Source organism: Ursus americanus, chromosome 24, assembly GCF_024610735.1.
Source record: "Ursus americanus isolate L20-20 chromosome 24, mUrsAme1.1.p, whole genome shotgun sequence".
NCBI classification, from domain to species: Eukaryota; Metazoa; Chordata; class Mammalia; order Carnivora; family Ursidae; genus Ursus; species Ursus americanus.
This window is the reverse complement of record NC_142150.1, coordinates 39,727,048-39,746,893: the sequence shown is the minus strand read 5'-3', so window position 1 is coordinate 39,746,893 and position 19,846 is coordinate 39,727,048. Positions and strand designations below refer to the sequence as shown.

At 59.8% G+C, this 19,846-nt stretch overlaps 2 protein-coding genes across 3 annotated transcripts; one reads left to right on the top strand and one right to left on the bottom strand.

Annotated features, from left to right (window-relative positions):
* Nucleotides 1-3,141: 3,141 nt before the first annotated feature.
* Nucleotides 3,142-7,667, bottom strand: GPR137 (G protein-coupled receptor 137). The gene is made up of 8 exons (XM_045775798.2): nt 7,531-7,667; nt 6,022-6,393; nt 5,898-5,947; nt 4,675-4,900; nt 4,407-4,556; nt 4,152-4,280; nt 3,918-4,036; nt 3,142-3,601 (listed from the first exon to the last, which is right to left on the bottom strand). The coding sequence occupies exons 2-8, from the start codon at nt 6,376-6,378 to the stop codon at nt 3,442-3,444; spliced, it is 1,191 nt and encodes a 396-aa protein (XP_045631754.1). The 5' UTR covers nt 6,379-6,393; nt 7,531-7,667; the 3' UTR covers nt 3,142-3,441.
* A 324-nt stretch (nt 7,668-7,991) lies between these two features.
* On the top strand, nt 7,992-19,106 carry BAD (BCL2 associated agonist of cell death). 2 transcript variants are annotated; one of them, XM_045775800.2, is made up of 4 exons: nt 7,992-8,124; nt 8,595-8,789; nt 17,871-18,064; nt 18,592-19,106. In XM_045775800.2, exons 2-4 carry the CDS (start codon nt 8,603-8,605, stop codon nt 18,715-18,717), a joined length of 507 nt encoding a protein of 168 aa, XP_045631756.1. In that variant the 5' UTR covers nt 7,992-8,124; nt 8,595-8,602; the 3' UTR covers nt 18,718-19,106. The 2 variants fall into 2 exon arrangements, with proteins under 2 accessions (XP_045631756.1, XP_045631755.1); XM_045775799.2 differs by lacking the exon at nt 7,992-8,124 and adding an exon at nt 8,205-8,310.
* The last annotated feature ends 740 nt before the right edge of the window (nt 19,107-19,846 follow it).

Below are 19,846 nucleotides of genomic sequence, written 5' to 3'. Positions count from 1 at the left end.
ATGCTGGGATCAGTAACTTAGCCTGCGCCCCCCCCCCACGCCCTCCTCCTCCAGCCCCGACACACCCAGAGGTCCCTGGAGCCCCCAGCCAGACTGCCCATAGATGTCCTCTCTTCATATCCCTCTGCCAGGACACTTGGTACCAGGGCACACCCAGTCCCCCACTTCTGTCCTCCCCCTTACCTCCATTGCCCGGCCCTCAGCCCCTGCCCAGGGACTCCAGGACTGAGAAGAGAAGAGGGCACCGGGAAGGGAAAGGAAGGAGAGTGGAAGAGGGAAAGAAAGACTGAGCCTGCGGAGGGACCCGCAGGGCGAGCGAGAGAACGCCGGGGGTGGGGGGGCGGCTGGAGGGGGCGTGAGGAACCGGCTTCGGAGCAGGAGGCTGAGGGGGCGCGGAGGCGCGCGAAGGGAAAGCGGGAGGAGAGGCCGGTCCGCGCAGGGCGGGGACGGGGATGGCGGGTCCCTGGTCCTCCGCCGCGGCTGCGGCAGCATCTTCGCGCTTCTCTCCCCCCTCCCGCCTCTCCCCGCTCCGCCGCGACCCGCCAGGGGCCGGGCGGGTAGCCTCCGGGGTCTCCCAGCGACCCGCCGGCTTTCGAGGAACCCAGGGGCGGGTCCCGGTCGTTGCGCAGAGGCAAGGCCGGGCGGGGTGGGAGGGGGAGGGTGCCCCGTTCCGGGAAGGAACGGGGCGGGAGCGACCAGGGCCGGACCTGGGGCAGCATCCTCCGGGACAGCCGTCAGCCCCCCGGGAGAGCGGGTGCCGGCGCCCACGCGCACACACGCCGGCACAAAGACCCGCTCGCCCACGCTCCGCCCTGCGGCTCCCGCCCGCAGCGCTGCCCCGCCGCACGCACACACTCCACCTGCACACTCCCCAGACTCACGGGCACACCCGGACCCCCGGGGGCGTGCGCGCCGGGCGGAGGCACCCCAGAGGTGCACGCGCACGTGTGCACACACTCCGGTCCACACACCCAGGCCGCCAGGCCACCGCGGAGCGCCCACCACCCAGACACACTGCACACCCGCCGTTCGCTCCCACCGCCTCCCGAGTCTTCAACGCTGACGCCTGGGAGCTTGCGGGCGGCGGGACGCGCGGCCGCACGACTCCCAGAGGCGCCCACGCGCGGGAGGTGCGCGCCCCTCCCGGCCGGTCGCCCCCAGCGCACCACTCCCTGCCGGGGAGTCCCGCCCGCGCCCCGCACTGCCTCCCGCGTCAGCCCCGCACTCACTGTCGGCCCCGCTGCGGCTGCGGCTGCGGCTGCGGCCCGGGCTCCCGCGCGGCCTCGCCGGTGCCGGCTGGGCCGCGGAGGCGGCGGCGGCGGCGGCGGCGGCAGGGGCGGAGCGGGCGGCCGCCGGGGCTGGGACCCCCCTCCCGCCGCCAGAAGCCCCCCTCCTTCCAAGCTTAACCCCTCCAGCGCCGCGCCTCCCTCCGTGCCGCGCCCTTGCCGCCAGCGCGGTGCCCCTCAGCCCCTTACCTGCGGCGGCCCAGCCCCCCAATTCCGGCCGGTCTCGGCAGGTGAGGGGCAGAGGAGCCCGAGACGGGTCGCCGCTGAGTCCGGCCTGGAGTCTCAGACTGGAGTCTTGCTACTGCCCCCCTGGCCATCCAATGTGGCCAGCGGCACGGCCCCGGCCCGGACATCGGCCGGATCACCTCTCCGGACAGGCGCCACGCTGATCTCCCAGCATCTCCCAGGCCCACTACGGATCCGAAGGGCCCTCAACTCCCCGCCCCTGGGGACAGCCTGGCCCATGGGCTCAGCACTCCTGAGGGAGGCGGCCCCGCGGGACAAAGGGGTGGGCGATCCACTGAAACAATCTGGAATTGGCTGAGGTAGCGTTGGGACCCAGTTCTGGAAAGTCACGCCAGGGCACCTCCTGGCCCTACTCCCGCCCCATCCCTTGGTCCTCGCCTCCGTGGCCATCCCAGCACGGAGCGGGCGCCAGCACGCCCCCACAGCCTGAACAGCCAGGGCTCAGGCAGGGCTTGGAACTGCTCCCCTTTGTGCTCCCACCCACTTCTTTAAAGCCAGATCTCTCCCAAAACCGTCTGGCCTGGGGTCTTCAGCCCTCACAGTGGGTGGCTTTAAGCCTGGGCTCTAGGGCTGACCACCCCCTACCGGCAGAGGGCGCAGACGTGTCATCAAGCTCTCCAGAGCCTCCCAGTCCCTACTTACAGAAAAGGGATGATTAATTATCACCTCAGAGTGCTGTTCTGAGCACTAAGGAGGTCAGTATTTGTAAATGCTCGAAACAGTGGCTGGCACACACAATAAAGTGCCCTACAAACGTTAGCAATTTTCCCTTCAACAAAGAGTGACTGTTCAGCTTCAAGCTGATTCCCAGTCTCAGATGCCCTCCTGGGAGGCCCTGAAGGCCCCGTGCCCAGGAGCATCCCAAGTAAAGAGTTTCAAAACGGGATCAGTGCTAGGCCCCAGGAACTCCAAGGAGCTGTGATGACCACATTCGTGGACAGGACAGAGACCCTCGGATAAATGACTCCCAGCCACAGGACAGATGTCAGCTCTGCCAAGGCTGTGGCGACGGCAGGCAATGACCGCTGCATTAGGGGCAGCCAGAGAAGGGGCCCTCCTCTCGGGGCCACCAGGCAGACTACGTGGGGGCAGCCCAACTATCTGGCCAAATCCACACAGGGCAGGGAGATAGGAGCCACTCAGTCACAGGCCAGCTCCTCCACGGCCCTGGACTAACCAACCCCTGGCCCGGAATGCCAGGTTGAAAAGGATGACAGGGAAGCAGGGTTTCCAGAAATCCCAAACTGGCAGGGTAACAGGCCTAAGAGACCCATAATCAAGGTGCCACGGGACCCCAGACGGGGGGGACATGGTTCCCTGACCTGGAAATGAAAGGCTTCATAAAGAGGGTGGCATTTGAAGCCGGTTTTGAGGAGAGAGTAGACATTTTTCAAGCGAGGAGGGTACTGGAGTGGGAACAGACTCTTTGGGTCTCCTTGCCCCTCAGACTGCAGGCTCCTCCCTCTTCCTGTCCACCAGCCTGGGTCAGGTAAGTGACCCCTGCCCAGCCCAGCTACGCCTTTGGAGGGCCTGGGTTCTGCTCAGCCTTCGGCTGTAGAGGCCACAGTGCATGGAACACGAAGCAGACAAGTGACACACCGCGAGCAGAGGAGGGGCACGGACACTGTTTTATTGAGTGGCAGGTGCAGGAGAGGCAGCTGGCTCCAGTGCAGAAGCGGAGGTGGCAGGTCATGCCAAGGTGCTGTGGGCATCTGGCAGCCAGGGCCATGCCCCCCATCCTAGGGGACAGCACAAGCTCACTATGACAGGAGTAGCAAGGAGCCGGCCAGGGGAAGAGGCGGCCACAGCCTCCCGTGATCCTGGGCAAGAAGCGGCAGATGAACTTGGCACAGGGGCCTGGGATGGGGGGACTGGGGTCTGGGTGTTCTAGGAGGAGACAAGAAGGGGATCACGTCTGTGGGGTGGAGTAGAGACTGTGGTGGTGGCCACCTGGTCCCAGCACCTGGGAGAAGAGCAGAGGAGTGGTCCGTGTCTGGCTGCCCCCACACCAGCCTGGCTCCCGCCCGATGGCACCATACCAGCTGCCAGAGCCGAGGCTTCCCGACAGGCTGCAGGCAGAGAAACAAGGATCAGTCCTGAGGCAGGGACCAGGGCCACATCCACAAGAGCTGGCGGAGGAAGAGAGGCTTAGCACAAGGCCCAGTGCCCCGGCTTTCCAGCACCCAGGGCCTGAACCCTCTAGACTGTGGCAAACTGCATCATGGGGTGGAAACCAGAGGGGACCTCACCCAGGACAGAGAGAAAATGGGGGCCGGGCAGGGGCGGGGCCGAGGGGGAAAGTGGTAGGACCAGGCTCCAGATCCTCATGGCTCAATGGAGTGAGCTGGGAGCCCACAGGACCTGAGGCAGGGCCAGGGCTCCTACCTGGTGCTCTCGCTACGGCCATGCTCCCAGGAGCAGCCCTCGTCCTCACAGTGCCCGGCCCGGTCAAAGAAGTAGGAACGGGAGCCAAAGACCTGCCCGTTGAGGATGCGGCTGGTGCTCTGGGGGAGGAAACCACCAAATCTGCTTTCTCCTGCCCCACCACTGGCTTCCCACAGCCCCGCCAGACCCCGGTCCAGGGATTCCCAGCGCCCGCCCGTCTCCGCTGGCCCTCACCAGGTCCTGTGGGGGCCGGTGCACCCGGAAGAAGCCCACCAGCAGCGTGGTGGGCAGCAGCTCCCACACAAAGAGGATGAGGCCGAACACCAGGTAGCCTTTGTTCCCCAGGTCATTCACCAGGTCCGCCTGTGGGAAGGCAGGGGTTTGTGTCAGCCCGCAACATTGCCAGGGGGGCACCCAGACCGAGTCGGGGCCAACTGGGGGCCAAGAGCCATGGCTACTAAGGAGGCAGCCGGCGTGCTTAATGCCCACCTGGTCAGAGACGTTGTACCAGTCATAATCGAAGGCATCCAGCCGGCTCCGGGGGGCCAAGGCCAGGGCTGCCAGGTTGTAGCAGGCCCGGCTGGCGTAGAGCAGGACCATGGCGCCACCCATCGCCGCTGCCTGGCACACACTGGTCCCCTGGCGGAGATGACAACAGAGGACCCTCAGGGAGGGGAAGCTCCAGCTCCCTCTCTACCTGGAAGATCATGCCCGAAGACCCCAAGGGACACCCAGGGATCAGGGCTTGTGGCCCTACCTTGGCCTCCAGGTAGATGCTGGTGGAGGGCGCCCGCCGGGCGACAAGGCAGAGGCAGGCAGCAAGAGAGAGTGCGCAGATAACAAAGAGGGAGTCGCTCACCAGGACTCGCACCAGCAGGAGGGCCCAGGGCTGTGCCCGGCGCCGGCGGGACAGCACAGCGCACAGCACATTCACCAGCAGAAAGAGCAGCGAGGCCCCCACGAAGGCCCCTCGGACAGCCAGCCTGCAGCCCACAGCATAGTCAGTCCCAGCCTGGCACTCAAGTGACCACCCAAACTCCCCCAGGCGTCAATCAGAACCAATTCCGACCAATCCAGTCTTTGAACCCTGGCTCTGCAGTTTTACAGATGGGGAAACTGAGGCCCACAGAGCTCGGAAGGTGACTGACCGCTATGGTACAGTGGAAAGAGCACAGGACTGAGAGACAGAGACCTGGGGTCAGGGGCACCCAGGTGGCTCAGTCAGTTGGGTGGTTGAGGGTCTGCCTCTGGCTGGGGTCATGAGCCCAGGCTTCCTGCTCAGAGGGGAGTCTGTTTCTCCCTCTCTCTCTCTCTCTGCCCCTCCTCCCCACTTGTGCACTCTCTCGCTCACTCTCCCTCTTTTAAATAAATTAATAAAATCTGAAAGAAAGAAAAAGAGAAAGAAAGAAGGAAAGGAAGGGAAGGAGGGGAAGGAAGGAAGGAAAAGGGAAAGCAAAGGGGAAGGGAAGGGAAGAAAGAAACCTGGGTTTAAGCCCTGGCTCTGCCTTCTGCCAGATCTATGACCTTGAACATGTGGCTTTACCTTGCTGGGCCTCAGTTTCTTCATCTTTCAGATGGGGATAATAACAGCCTCACAGGTAAGTTGTAAAAATGTTTGTGAAAGCTCTTAATAAACTGCAAGACGTTATACAAATGACAAGCTTATCACCACCCAAGGTCAGCCAGAAGTGCACTCTGGGGCTTCCGAGGGCTGGGGCCTCCAGCTCTTCTTCCATGACGCTGGGACCCCTTCCCTTCACACTAGCATGGATGGCTGTTTCGATCAACGCTGCCCTTCATGAGCGCAGGGCCTTTGCGGAGCTGTCCGCACCACATGCCTAACTTTTCATGGCTCTTTCGCAAACATTTGCTAAGTTGTCCCCGCTTTGGCAATGCACAGGGTTGGGGGGGTCAAGAAATGGACATGAGGCTGCCCTGCCCCTGGCCTGGGGGATATGCCCATATGTCCCGTGTACTTACAAGCCTCGGCTCATCTCCGGCCGGCGCTTCGCCTTGGCCTTGAACACAACCTGGGAGCAGAGATGCCCATCATTCCTTTGGGCCTGCCACCCCACAGCCCACCCCCACCCGTTACCATGTTTACCTGGGCAAAGTAGAGGTTCATAAGTGTCAGTGTGAAGAACTGCAGGCAGACAGGGCAGCAGTAGAGAAGCCAAAAGGGCAGGGGTCCCAGACGGTTGGCTCGGGGGGTATCTCGGAAGTAGAAGGAGAAGAGGGTGGTGCGCAAGGCAGCCCAGAGCAGACAGAGCGCCAGGAACACTGTCTGATAGCTGAGACGCTTGTGCCCATATAGGAGCACCAGCCAGAGTTGGGCATATACCGAGAAGAAGAGCAGGGCATACAGAGTGGTGTAGGCCGCAGTCAGCCCCAGGGTCACGGCAGGAGGCAGCGCAGGCACCAGCCCAGCAGCGGGCACCAGGCCAGACAGGTTACTCTCCATGTCAGGAAGGGAGGCCTGAATCCCAGAGAAAGAGATGGAGAGGCTGGCAGGGGGCCAGGGAAATAAATATGGAGGGGTGGGAGTTGCAGGGTGCAGCGACAGCGATGGGGAGCTCAGGAGGAAAGAAGCTGCAGCTGGCCAGGCCCTTCCCCCTCAACAGAGGGACCCTGCCCTTGCAGTGGGGCACAGGCAGCCTGAGGCCTGGGCCCCTCACTCTGAGGCGTGGAAGGACAGACCCTCTGGAGGGCAGAGGAGGGAAGTGGGCAGGGTCTCCACCCTGGGCCAGTCCCAGAGCCAGGGTGAGGGGGTGCAGAGGCTGAAGGACAGGGGTCCCTGGCCTTGGTCGCTCGAGTCGTCCCGGCTGGAGGGGGAGAGCCGGCAGATACCCTTCGGCTGAAGGCAGCGGCTGCTGCGGGGGACGCTCAACGCCCAGCTCTCCCCCTCCCCAAACTGGGGGTCTCTCTCCCCTCCAATAATCCGGATTGGGGATGGCCTCTGCCTTCTGTCCTCGGAATTCCGGAAGCTGCCCCCACCCCACCCCCCACTGCATCCACTCTCCAGCCTCGGGAGGCGGGAGGAGGCCGACGCCGGGTCCTCCGGACGCCGCTGGGGGAGCCGGCTCTGGTCGCTGGGACCCGGGGCTCCGGCTCCCCAGCTCCCCGGCTCCCGCTGCTCCGCCCCCCTCCTGCGCCTGCGCCTGCGCGGGTGTCGTTCGCTACGTTAAGTGCGCAGGGTCTGGTCCCACCAGCTCCGCAGCCTCGCGCTGCGCCGTGTCCGGCGCGGAGCCGTTCGAGAATTGGCGCGAGGTGCGCCGCTGGCGGGCGCCAGGGGTTACTAGAGGCAGCGGGAGGCCGAGACGCTGGGGCGGAAGCGCATCCGGCGGGCACCCGGGTGGGCCGTGCCCGGAGCCAACTGCCCTCGTTTGTTTGGGGGGCCGCCAGTTCCCAGGCTTCTCTTCCCTATCCCCAAATCGGGATTGCACCGCCTGGCCGGGGGGCGGCAACAACTTCCCTCCCCAGCTCTCCGAGGGAAACTTCCGCCCACAGCCAAGATGGCCCCAGGGCCCCGCCCCCTGGGCTTAACCCGCAGGGCCCCGCGGTCCCGGGGAGGCACGCCCGCCCCACTCCCTGGCCGGCCGCGGTTCCCGCTCACCTGGCCGGCTGCCTGCTCGGCGCGAAGCCCCCGCGAGTCTTACGGCCACCCTCAGCGGGGCCCCCTCTCCTGTGCCGGGGCGGTCATCCTGCCGGGGAGGAGGCTCCCTTGCTTATCTCGAGCGCTCCCGAGCTGGCGCGGAGAGTAGTGCCCCCGAGGCGGGCGGTGCGAGGTTTCCACTGTGGGGAAGAGGGAGCGGGACTTCCCGACCTGGCTACCCAGTCCACACGGAGCAGTGACAACAGCAACAATTGCATCCAGATGGAGCAGTAACAACAGCAACAACACCTGCATCGACGGCTGAGCTTCAAGTGAAGCTTTGCAAAGTGCTTTCACCCACAGTAATCACCCTTCGGTTTACAAAGTTCACTGGCTTCTAAGGGAGGTGTCATTATCTTCATTTTGCAGGAGTGGAGACTAAGGCCCAGAGGGGCTGAAGGGCTTGTCAGCAGAAGCCGGTCTCCAGGTTCCAAGTGGGGACCCCAGAGAATCCCTCATCGGCTCCCACACATGGCCCAGGCAAAAGGAAGTCGGGAACTGAGCGGCGGGAGACAAGGAAGGGACCCAGGACGACGGCGGTGGGCAGGGAAGCAGGTCCGCCGGCGGGGGCGGAGCCTGGGCCGGGAGAGGCCACGCCCCCGACCGGCCCTAGTGACATTTCAAGAGCTGATTGGGCTGGGTCGGTGACAGTTCCCGTTGCCCGGGCAACTAGGGCCGGGCTCCCTCAGTACTAGAGGGAGGCGGCAGGCCCAGGTCAGGGGCCTCGAGATCGGGCTTGGGGTAAGACTTGTGTACCGCCACTGAGGGCAGGTTGGGCCGGGGCCTAAGTAGGGGCCTGCGACTGCTTCACAGCACCAGGGCTCCAAAAGAGGAGATTTAGGTCCTGGGTGGACAGGCTGAACGACCTGCCCAGCTAGACTCAGTGGACAGATCTGGGCCTGGGAGGCAGGGTGAACCTGGGGTTCTAAGGTGGGAGAGGGAACTAGAGGCATCTGCTGCCCCCCCTTCACTGGCCACCGTTGGCCCCAGCTGTGCCCTAACTACCTTCCATCTTGCCCCCACAGCCCAGAGCATGTTCCAGATCCCAGAGTTTGAGCCCAGTGAGCAGGAAGACTCCAGCCCTGCAGATAGGGGCCTGGGCCCCAGCCCCACAGGGGACCAGCCCCCAGGCCCTGGCAAGCACCGGCAGACAGCCCCAGGCCTCCTAGGGGAAGCTGCTCAACCCCAGGGGCAGCCGGCCAGCAGCAACCACCATGGAGGTAGGTACCCACCCCCCAACCACCTGCCTGTCCGTCTTGCCCCCAGCCCAGTAGCTTCCCGCATCCCAGCTGCATCCCCACTCACTGGCTGGCTTCGAGTAAGTGCCTAACCTCTCTGCACCTCAGTTTCCTCTTCTGTAAAACAGAGCAATTAATCACCACCATTGTAGGGCTGTTGGGATGATTAGCAGAAATATAAAGGAAGCACTTAATTATAGTGTCAGTGCATAGCAAATCTTCAAAGAATATAGCTGTTAGTGTAGGACCGGGACAGAAATCACGTAGAGACAGCCAGTGAGCCAGATAGGGGAAGTGACTTGCCTAAGGTCCCACTTGGATGGCATTGCCTTTGATAGGAAGTGGGGCTGGAAGACTCCAAGGTGCCCTGTCCCAGGCTTTGCACCTTCCCTGAAATTGGACATTAGCCCCCAGGTGTATGCTTTCCTGGGCTGTGAAACACCCCCACACTGGGGCCATCCTTGCCCCAAGGATGCCAAGGGCAAGTGACCCGAAGGGGTCTGTCCATATTCATCGAGGGGACCCAGGGCTGAGAGGGGAAGGATGGGCACTGGAGAACAGAGGCCATTTCTCACCAGTACCCACCTTCCCAGTGCCCACTGCAGCCCACTCCATGTCTTGGCACCTGGAATAACTATAGAGATCTTCTGTAAACAAAACTCCTATCCCTAATGTCATGAAGCCGAAAATGACCCCAGCCCCACATTCAGGAACAGGAAGGCTTACGAAGTCCTCCTCCCCCACCTGCACACACACACACTTCGTCAGACTGAACTCCACGGGCTTTTTTTACCTCCTTTACCGTCCAGATCTTTGCCCTTGCTGCTCACAGCTTCCCACCCGCACCTCACCTCGCTTTTCCTCTCCATCTTTCCTGTCAAGGGCTTAATTTGTGCCCACATGCTGCCCCAGCCCCCAGGGGTACATCAGTGAACAAAAGAGATAAAAGTCCTCCTCGCCCTTTGTAGTGCCTCAGGGTTCTAGTTGGGTGGGAGGAGACAGGCCGTCAACAAACAAACAAACAAATGCTCTAATGCGTTGTGGCAGGGCCAGAAATATTCTTTACTTTCTCTTTGGAATCCAGAGTCCTGGAGGGCTGGGGGAGTGACTCTAACTGAGGTGGTCAGGGTCAGCCTTGGTAAGAAGCAACATTTGAGCCAAGGTTGGAAGTGGTGAGAGGTGAGCCCTGCCCATCTCCGCGGAAAGACACATCCTGGCGGAGGGAAGGGCAAATGCAAAGGCCCTGAGGGCAGGACACAGTCTGGGCCGCTGAGGGGAGGAGAGGTAGAGATGCCCGAGGGATGAATGGGGGGGGAGGGGCACCTGGGCAGGGCCTGCTTCCAGGCCTGTGTCCAGACGTGGGCTTTCACTTGGAGTGAAAACACACGGGAGGGCTTTGAGCAGAGGCAGGGCGGTCTGATTTGGGACCAAGAATATCACCCCCCCCCCCCCCCCGCCGTGTGGCGGGGAGGCTGCTACGGAGTCCCAGTGAGGGAGGGGGATGGCTTGTGCACGAAGGGTGACAGAGGAGGTGGTAAATAGCTGGACTCTGGGTTAATTTTGAAGGTAGAACTGGCAGGATTTGCCAGCAAACTGGGCGTGGGGTGTGTGGGCAAGAGAGGCGTCAGGGATGGCTGCAAGGAATCTGGCCTGGGCACCTGGAAGGGAGTTGCTGCTCTTAACTCTGGCGGAACTGCAGCAAAATCAGGAGGCAGGTTTGGGCCAGGGCAGGCTAGAGGTGCCTTTTGGGGAGCCAGATGGAAATTTCTAGGAGGGATAGGTCCAGGTGGGATTTATACACGTGGGAGTTGTCAATCACTGAGGTAGTGTTCTCTCAGGCCCTGGGAGCCAGTGGAGACAGGCAGGGGCCTGGGTTGGGCCTGAGCTGAGCCTTGGGCTTTGGCCTTCAGAGGGCCGCAGCAGAGGACGAGCCTGTGCTGGGGCCTGAGAAGGAATTGGCAGCAGTATGGGAGGGAAACCAGGAGGAGGCAGGGCCCAGCAGCAAGGGGATGCTTCTGGCTGGAGGAGGGCTGGGAGTGGAGGGCTGGAGTTGCCAACAGGGATGTTGCAGTTTGGGTGGGGGGGGGGGGGTCTGACCTCCGTTCAGTGGGGAGGGGTAACAGGAAGAGAGGTGGAGACAGAAAGAAGAACCTACTCGAAGCTGTGCTCCAGGCAAGGGAGCAGAGAAGGCCCAGGGAGGATCAAGGAGAGGTGGTTTTGTTGTCGTTGTTCTTTTTTTTTTTTTTTTTAAAGATTTTATTTATTTATTTGACAGAGAGAGAGACAGCCAGCGAGAGAGGGAACACGAGTAGGGGAGTGCGAGAGGAAGAAGCAGGCTCCCAGCGGAGGAGCCTGATGCGGGGCTTGATCCCAGGGATTCGGGATCACTCCCTGAGCCAAAGGCAGATGCTTAACAACTGAGCCACCCAGGCGCCCCCGTTGTTCTTATTTTTTAAGGGGAAAGAAAATAGCTTGTCTCTAAGCTGGTGGGAGTAATCCAGGAGCCAGGGCACTACCAGATGAGGCCGACATCTAGCTAGAGAGATGTCCTTGACAGAGGGGTCTGGCGCCTGGGGAGGGCTGGCTCAGCTAAACACAGGACAGTGGACATGGGTGCGTGGTCGTGGGTAGATATTCATGGGAAGAGGTTTCTCTTGTGGGTGCTGCCAGTTTCTCCAGGAAAGGGTTGAAGGAGAGCATCAGGTTTGAAGGGGTTGTCCATCCCCAATCCTAGAGCGTGCAAGGTGGGCTGGGCAATGTCGAGGGCCCCACTGGGTTTTATGGCCACAAATTTCTTTCTTTCTTTTTTATTATACATTTTTTTCTAAAGATTTTATTTATTTATTTGAGAGAGAGTGAGAGAGAGAGAGCATGAGTGGGTGGGAAGGGCAGAGGGAGAGGGAGAAGCATACTCCCTGCTGAGCAGGGAACCTGAGGTAGGACTCTATCCCAGGACCCTGGGATCTGGGATCATGACCTGAGCCACCGACTTGAGCCACCCGGGTGCCCAAGGCCACGAATTTCAAAGGAGGTGGCCTGGCTCTGCTTTTCTCCAGCCACACTGGCTGCTGGGGGCCGTGGGGGCCAGGAGGGTGTTGGAGTTTAACCAGAGCTGTGCCTGTGTCTGCCCAGCTGCGGAGGGGTGCTCGAGGGTGCCTGCAAGGGAGGGAGTGGTTGGTGTGGGCTGTAAGCTTTCACTGGAAGTTCTGGCATCTCTAGAGTGGGCTACCAAAGGAGGGAGTCCCCCAGGGAGGAGGTGTGGGGCTTGGGGTGGAGTTACTGAAGGTTCTGGCGGGGGGGGGGGGGGGGTTGCTGAGAGCCAGAGCAGGGCTGGAGAAGGAGGGACAGGGAAGGAGAGGCTGGAAAGTGGAAGGGCCACTTGGGTCCTGGGAATGAATGAAGACAGGACTGGAGGGAGCTCCTGCACCAGTGGGTTGCGGCCTGGGGGCGGGGGCGCCTAAGGCACTGACAGGAGGGGGCACCTCCCCCAGCTCCAGACCCTTCCAGGACAAGGTTGGGGAGGGAGACAGTAGCCGTCACGCGCAAGGACTGACTGAGTTCTTAAACTTTTGACTTAGTTTTCTTTTTATTTTTTTAATTTAAATTCAATTAATTAACATAGAGTGTATTGCTAGTTTCAGAGGTGGAGGGCAGTGACTCATCAGTTGCAGTAATATCCAGTGCTCATGCCATCGCGTGCCCTCCTTAATGTCCATCACCCCGTTACCCCATCCTCCTACCCCCCTCTTGATTTAGTTTTCTTTTCTTTTTTAAGATTTTATTATTTATTTCACGGAGAGAGAGGGAGAGAGAGAGCGGCAGGCAGAGGGAGAGGGAGAAGCCGGCTTTCCGGTGAGCAGAGTCTGGCAGGACACGGGGCTGGATCCCAGGCCACTGGGATCATGATCTGAGCTGAAGGCAGGTGCTTCGCTGACTGAGCCCCCCAGGCGCCCCTTGACTTAGTTTTCAATGCCTAAAAAGCAAATGATTTTCCCATTAAAGATCAAGTGCCATGACCTGTGGGAGCCACAGAGCCCCTGCCCCCTCCGGACCGGCAGAGTCCCGTCACTCTTCATATCCCCTGCCCCCTGTGCCCTGTGGGACTGGACTGTCTGTGTCCCCAGGGCAGAGACTGTGCCACCTTTTGTGCTGTGAGAGCCTCAGCGCATAGGCCAGTGCCTGGGACAGGTAGGTGCATGGTGAGCCGTGGGTGTGTGTGTGGATGCCGGAGAGGGAAGCAGGAACGCCCAGAGGGTTCGAACGCCGCTCCACCCTCCATTAGCAGGTGGAACCTGAAGGCTGGTTAACGGTGGGCCTCAGCTTTCGTATCTGGAAAATGGGACTAGAGCTGTCCTCCCTTCTTGTGGGGGGATGGTCGGTTAATATAGGAAAGGGGCTGGGACGCCTGGGGGGCTCAGTCGGTCAGGTGCCTGCCTTCTGCTCAGGTCATAATCCCAGAGTCCCAGGATGGAGCCCCGCATCAGGCTCCCTGCTCAGTGCGGAGTCTGCTTCTCCCTCGGCCCCTCCTCACCCTGTGCGTGTTCTCTCTCACTCTCTCTCTCTGTCTCTTGCTCAAATAAATAAAATCTTAAAAAAAAAAAAAAAAAAAGCTCCTCTTAAAAAAAAAACAACATAGGAAAAGTGCTTAGAAACAGTGCCTGGCCCAGAGGGCCGTTTGCTGTTCTGACTGTTACTGCAATTGTTGCTGTTATTGGTTTTTTGGGGGGTTTTGGGGGTTTTTTTTGTTTTGTTTTGTTTTGTTTTTGTCAGAGAGAATGAGGGCACAGGCAGGGGGAGCAACAGGCAGAGGGAGAAGCAGGCTCCCTGCATCCCAGGACCCTGGGGTCATGACCTGAGCGGAAGGCAGATGCTTAACCAACTGAACCACCTGGGTGTCCCTGTTGTTATCCTGAGTTGGCCCAGGCTCTGAGCAGAGCTGAGGACTAACCTATGCCCTCCTGATAATGGATCAAGTACATAGAAGCAGAATGTAAAGGCCTTGAAAGCCACACTGAGGAGTTTGGACTTTACCTCCTCGGCAGTGGGGAGCCATCGAAGGTTTTAGGCAGAGGACAGACACAGTTGGGTTTAGAGCAAGGGGTGGCAAACCACAGCCACACGCTAAATCCCTATTTTTTGGCAGCCCATGAGCTAAGAATGGTTTCGACGTTTTAAAAATTTTAGTGGAATACAGCAACACAGTTAATTATATACTGTTTATGGCTTCTTTCAAGCTGTGACTACAAAACTGAGTAGTTGCAACAGAGACTGTGTGGCCTGCAATGCCCGAAACATTTCCTCCCTGGCCTTTTACAGAAAGCATTTGCCAGCCCCTGCTCTAGAGTGTTTTCTGATTTAGCAGCTCTGAGCAAGATGGGGCGTGTTCTTGGCCAGGAAGGGATTTCTGTACCCCAGATGGCTTTACGGTAGACAGGGGTCTGGGCTGAGGCCCGTAGGTGCTGGAAGCTGATGGGCCTCATGTGCCTGCTCGGTTTGGGGCGCCACACGGCTGCCCCGCCGCTCTGCCTGCTGGGGGGGGCAAACAGTATGGGAACACCCGCATGCAGGAGGTCAGAGGTCAGGATCCACACCCCGCGCTGCCTGAGGGCACAGCTTCACCGCCTCAAGCCGCCTGGAACACCATGGAACACTACCGTTTCACTGAAGCGTGTCGGATGCTCTCAGAAGTGTGAACTTGGATGTGTCCGGCCCCGCCCGCTTACCCAGAATCCCCATGGTAAAGAACTTAAAGCTTTGCTGGGGCTTGGGGCTCCCCCACCCCCGCCTCAGGCGGGCCTTTGGAGAGGATGGTGTGAGCTAGCAAGCCTGAGCAGCCACACGGGCTCACACCCAGGCAGGAGCCACTCCCCGGCCCTCCCATTTCGCTTCCCCAGAGTGGGGAGAGGCCACCTCTGTCCTGCCCAGGAATGTGTAGGGACGAGAGCTGATTCGAGGGTGGGATGGTTCAGAGTGAGGATCTCCCCTCCCCAGGGAGTTCCCAGAAAATTCCTCAGGTTTTTTTCCAGTAAAGAGGACACTTTTAAAAGCTCAGTTTACACAAATGGTCATCATTCTGGTGGTGGCTGGCTTGGCATGCCTAAGTCCATGGCTTTGGTGCAAATAGCCTGCCCCATAGGATAGGCTCCTGGTAGGGCTGGCACTCACGGAAGGCCCAGAGGTCCCCAAATGGCAGCCCCAAGGTGGCCCGTGGTGCTGATGTTGGGAACCTGGGGCACAAGCATGAAGCACACAGGACCTGGAGCTAGACTGGCTGGGTTTGGATCCCAGCTCTGCCACCTGCTAGCTGTGTGACATTGGGGAAGCGACTTACCATCTCTGTGCCTTAGTTTTGTCCTCTGTAAAATGGGGACAGTGAGGAACCTTCCTCATAGGGTGCGGTGGGGATGTAATGAACCGATTCAGGTGAAGCACTTCCAACCTGACATGGCCAGTGCTCTTCTGCTTGTCCTGATTCCTGGGCGAGGGGGCGGTGCCCACACCAAGCGGACACCCGCAGGTCACTCACTTCCTGACTCTTGGACCTTGCGTCTGTCAGGTACGGTGCTTGTATGCATTCTTAAAAGCTAGTAAAGGAGAACAGCTGACGTTCCTTGAGCCCTTAGGTAGCCAGGAGGGTGTGCCCACTGCAGTACCTCTGGCAGGTTCCTAACCTCTAGGTGCCTCCGCTTCTTCGTCTGTAACATAAGGGAAGGTAGCAGGTGCCTCACTGGGAAGCGCGAGGTTTCAGGATGTAAGAGGGGCAGAACCTGGTGCTCCCCTTGTCTCCCCTGTTGTCAGGGTGGTCCTGGGAGACAGGGACTGCCCTCATTTCTTTTATTTTTTAAGATTTTATTTATTTATTTGAGAGAGAGAGGAAGAGCATGAGTGGGGGGAGGGGCAGAGCAGGGAGCCTGACTCGGGGCTCAGTGCCAGGACCCTGGATCATGACCTGAGCCAAAGGCAGACAGTTAACAACTGAGCCACCCAGGCTCCCCCCTCTTTTTTTTTTTTTTAATTTTATTTATTAGAGACATCATGAGCTGGGGGAGAGGCAGACTCCCCCCTGGGCAGGAAGCCAAATTACGGGCTTGATCCCAGGACCCTGGGATCATGATGGGCTGAAGGCAGACACCCACCTGACCGAGCCACCCAGGCACCCCTGCCCCCATTTCACAGAGGAAGACACTGGGGCCCCAACAGGTTAGAAGAGAGCCCAAGGTGGGGCATCTGGGTGGCTCATTTGGTTGGGCATCTGCCTTTGGCTCAGGTTGTGATCCCAGGGTCCTGGAATTGAGCCCCACATCTCCTTGGGCTCCGTGGTCAGGAGGGAGTCTGCTTCTCCCCCTCCCTCTGCCCCACCTCCCTGCCCATACGCATGTGCTCTCTTCCTCTCTCTTGCTCTCAAATAAATAAATAGAATCTTAAAAGGCGAGGAGGTCCAAGATCACAAAGCAGGAATCTGGTCGAGGTAGGGCACCTGCCTCTGCCCACGCCCCCACGCCCCACGGACCTGGAAAGTGCTCTGTAGATCCGCCTGTTCTTATGAAGGGTCTTTTTATTCCTGACCTTCCAGCCCACATCCCCAGTGCCAATTTCTGATTTAGCTGCCTAATCCCTACTCCCACCTCACTCCTCAGAGGCCTTATGGTGTTTCTGCCTGACCTCAGGCCTGGACTCTGGTGAAGCTCAGAACAGCCAGGAGCTCTGACCACCCTCTTAACCTAGGCCTTTCTGGATCCAGCACCCTCTTCCCTTCTTAGCTTTCTTGGCCACGTCTCTGGAGCTGGGCCCCTTGGAGGCCCTGCAGCCCCTGAAAGTGACCTGCAGGGCTTTGCCTAAGGTCCTTTGGGAGAAGATGAGACACTGTTACCCCGGCTTCAGAGCCTAAATCTTACTTCTTCCAGAATGTCTTCCCGGACAGATGGGCCTTCCCAGGGGCTTTGAGCATCTTCCCCCGCACTTGTTTTCGTGATGTCTTTCACGCGACTAGGTAGCTCTGGGTTTTTGCTCCTGGGAGTGGTTCTAGGTCTTTGTTGGTCTAGTTTTGGGGGTGGGGTTGACAGGAGTGGAGGGATGGCACACAGTACACAGGTCAGACACAGAACACAGGAGAGGGGAGCGTGAATGACAACCCACCGTGTACTTTCAGCTTTCAGAGCACTTTCACACTCTGTTTTATGTGACCTTTCCACAGCCACTGGTGGTAGGGGATGGGTCAGTCCCCACACAGAGGTGAGCACACCGGCTCAGAGTTGAAGGGTGGTCTGATAAGGGAAGAGGTGTAGCTCAGTTGTTGATCGGTGGACTCGAGTCCAAGAAACCTCTAGAGACTTCCAACCTGAGAGTGTCATACTGTGTGACCGTGGACAAGTCACTGCTCTCTAAGCCTCTGTCTTCTCGTCTGTAAAATGGAGCCAGTGTTAGGACTCACTTCTTAGGATGGTTAGGAGCCTAATGAGGGAATTCCCAGGGCTAGCACATAGTAAGTGCTCCAGAATCATTACCGTAAAAAGTCAACAGACCCTTCCGGACTCGTTCCCCAAAGCAGGTGCTTTGAGAGGTACAGACAGGCAGCTGACAGGTCCTTGCTCTCCAGGGACCCAAGGTCTCCCTAGGCCACAACAGGGAAACAAACGGGCCCCAGCACATCACTTGCAGAGCTGGAGTTCAGCCCTGCCTAGGGCAGGAGACCTCATCCAGGTGCTTGATTTCCTCCAGGGAGTGCCCTGAGGCCTCATGGTCTTGGCGTTGATAACTATACTACTTATGCCCTTATTTTATGGCAGGCACAGAGGTCATTTAATACACTAGGCCCCACTATTGGGGCTCAATTAAGATTTGTGGGATTAATGAGAAGTTAATTCGAATCTTCACAAAAGCCCCAGCAGCTTCCCTCACTTTACATATGAAGGAACTGAACTGGGGCTCCGAGGTACTGTGAGGTACCTGGGAAGGTACTGTGCACACAGAGACATCAGCGGGCGGGGAGCTGGTGCCGAGGGCTTTGGCAAGGCTAGGGGCGCAGAAGAGTGGAGACTCATGTCGCCTCTGTCCCCTGTGCAGGCGCTGGGGCTGTGGAGCCCCGGAGTCGCCACAGCTCGTACCCCGCGGGGACCGAAGAGGATGAAGGGTTGGAGGAGGAAGAGCTCAGCCCTTTCCGGGGGCGCTCGAGCTCAGCGCCCCCCAACCTCTGTGCTGCACTGCGCTATGGCCGCGAGCTCCGGAGGATGAGCGACGAGTTCCAGGGCTCCTTCAAGGTGAGTGTCGGGCTCTGTAGTTCCAGGACCCCTCCTCTCCCTCTGGCCTGACCCTTCCTGAGTCCCATGGCCTGCCGGTATCTGTAGTGCAGACCGTGCGTCAGGAGGCTAAAGCGCCTGAGTTCCCCAAATCCTCAGGGCGCGAGGCATGCCGGTATTAGTGCGCCCGGTCGGCCCCTTTCTGATATCCGGGTTCTTTGGCCTCAACTTCAGAAGTTCTTGAATTGCCGTCCCGGCTTCCCGGCTAGGTCTCGGGCTCTGGCGCTTACAGGTTTCTAGGCGTTCTCTCCCCGCGCCCCTGGCACGGTGTGTCTGGGATCTAACCAGCCCCATTCCTAAGGGCCGGAGCGACCCTCCAAGCTTCCTAAAGTGGTCAGGAGGCCCCTCGGTACAAGGCATGCTGGGAGCTACGGTCTTTAGGTCCGCCGGCATCTCAATTAGCGGTGGGATTCCGGAGGTGGAGGGCTCCGACTTGGGCTGCCAGGACGAGCTAACTCGTTTAACCCTTTCCTCCTCCCATCCCGAAGGGACTTCCTCGCCCGAAGAGCGCGGGCACAGCGACGCAGATGCGACAAAGCCCCAGCTGGACGCGCGTCATCCAGTCCTGGTGGGATCGGAACTTGGGGAGAGGAGGCTCCGCCCCCTCCCAATGACCTGTCCCACAGCCGAAACTCTCCCCCCTTCCCGGCGCCGCCGGCGGCCATCTTGGGTGTGGGCGGAAGTCTTTTCCGCAGGCTTTATGCAAGAAAGAGGATCAGTTCTTTCCTTTTCGAAGGAGGCGATCTGACCCCAAAGCCCGATTCCCTTCCGGTGTGTACCAGGAGGACGGAGGGGTTTGGCCCGGTCGGAAGTTTTGAAGTTTATCGGTCCTTAGCCGCCGGAAGTGGCCCCGTGACCCCGCCCCCGGCGCTGGGCTACCCCTAGCGTCTGCGCCAAGTTGCAAGTCGGGAAAGTCTTGACTTCACCAGAACCTTTTCCTGCGCGGCATCGCTGCGGGTCGTCGCTTGCAACGAAATGTGCTAATAAAAGCCGCATTTGTGCCGCCGAGTCTCCTCTCTCCGTCGCTTGGGGCTTCGCGGGCAGGGGAAGCGCTAGTACAGAGTTTCAAAAGATGCCCTCGCTTTACACATAAGAGAAACCGAGGCGCTTTTTGAGTGACTTATCCTGGAACGGAGACCAGGAAGGGGTCCAGGCGGCGACCAGAGCCAGGGCTGCTTGGCCTCCGGAAAGCAGAACGGAGGCGGACCTCGGGGACCTCCAGGTCCTTATCTCTAATATGGTAATTGGGAACTGCAGGCCGGCCGGCCGCCGGAATTCCGCACTCTGCAAACCGTGCCGCCGTCCCCCAGGGAGGGTCATTTGTTCCTATTTGGGTCAGTCCTTTTAAACAGCTACTGTGTGGCCGGCCTGGGACCAGCTCTGTTCAGGGAACTGGCAGGACGCGCAGAGCGGGGGAGGGGGCAACGGAAGGCTGGGCTCGGGGCTGTGACTGTACCGGTCACTAGGGAACTGAGAAGCTTCACCGGGACCTGGGAGCAGAGCTCGGAGCTTAATTCCAGAAAGATTTATTGGCGCCCCCTGTAGACGAGCCAGCGCTTGGTACTGAGTATACAGAGATGAATTACGCCACAGCTCGGCCGTCAGAAGCTTCCTGGCAGGGGGTAGAGATGGCCTCTCCGAGTGGAGTTACCGCCATCTGAGTGCTGTAACGGACTCAGAACCGGGGTGAGGGCGGCTCCCTCCGGCAAGGGGAAGTCCCGGAGGGCTTCAGGGAGGAGGTTG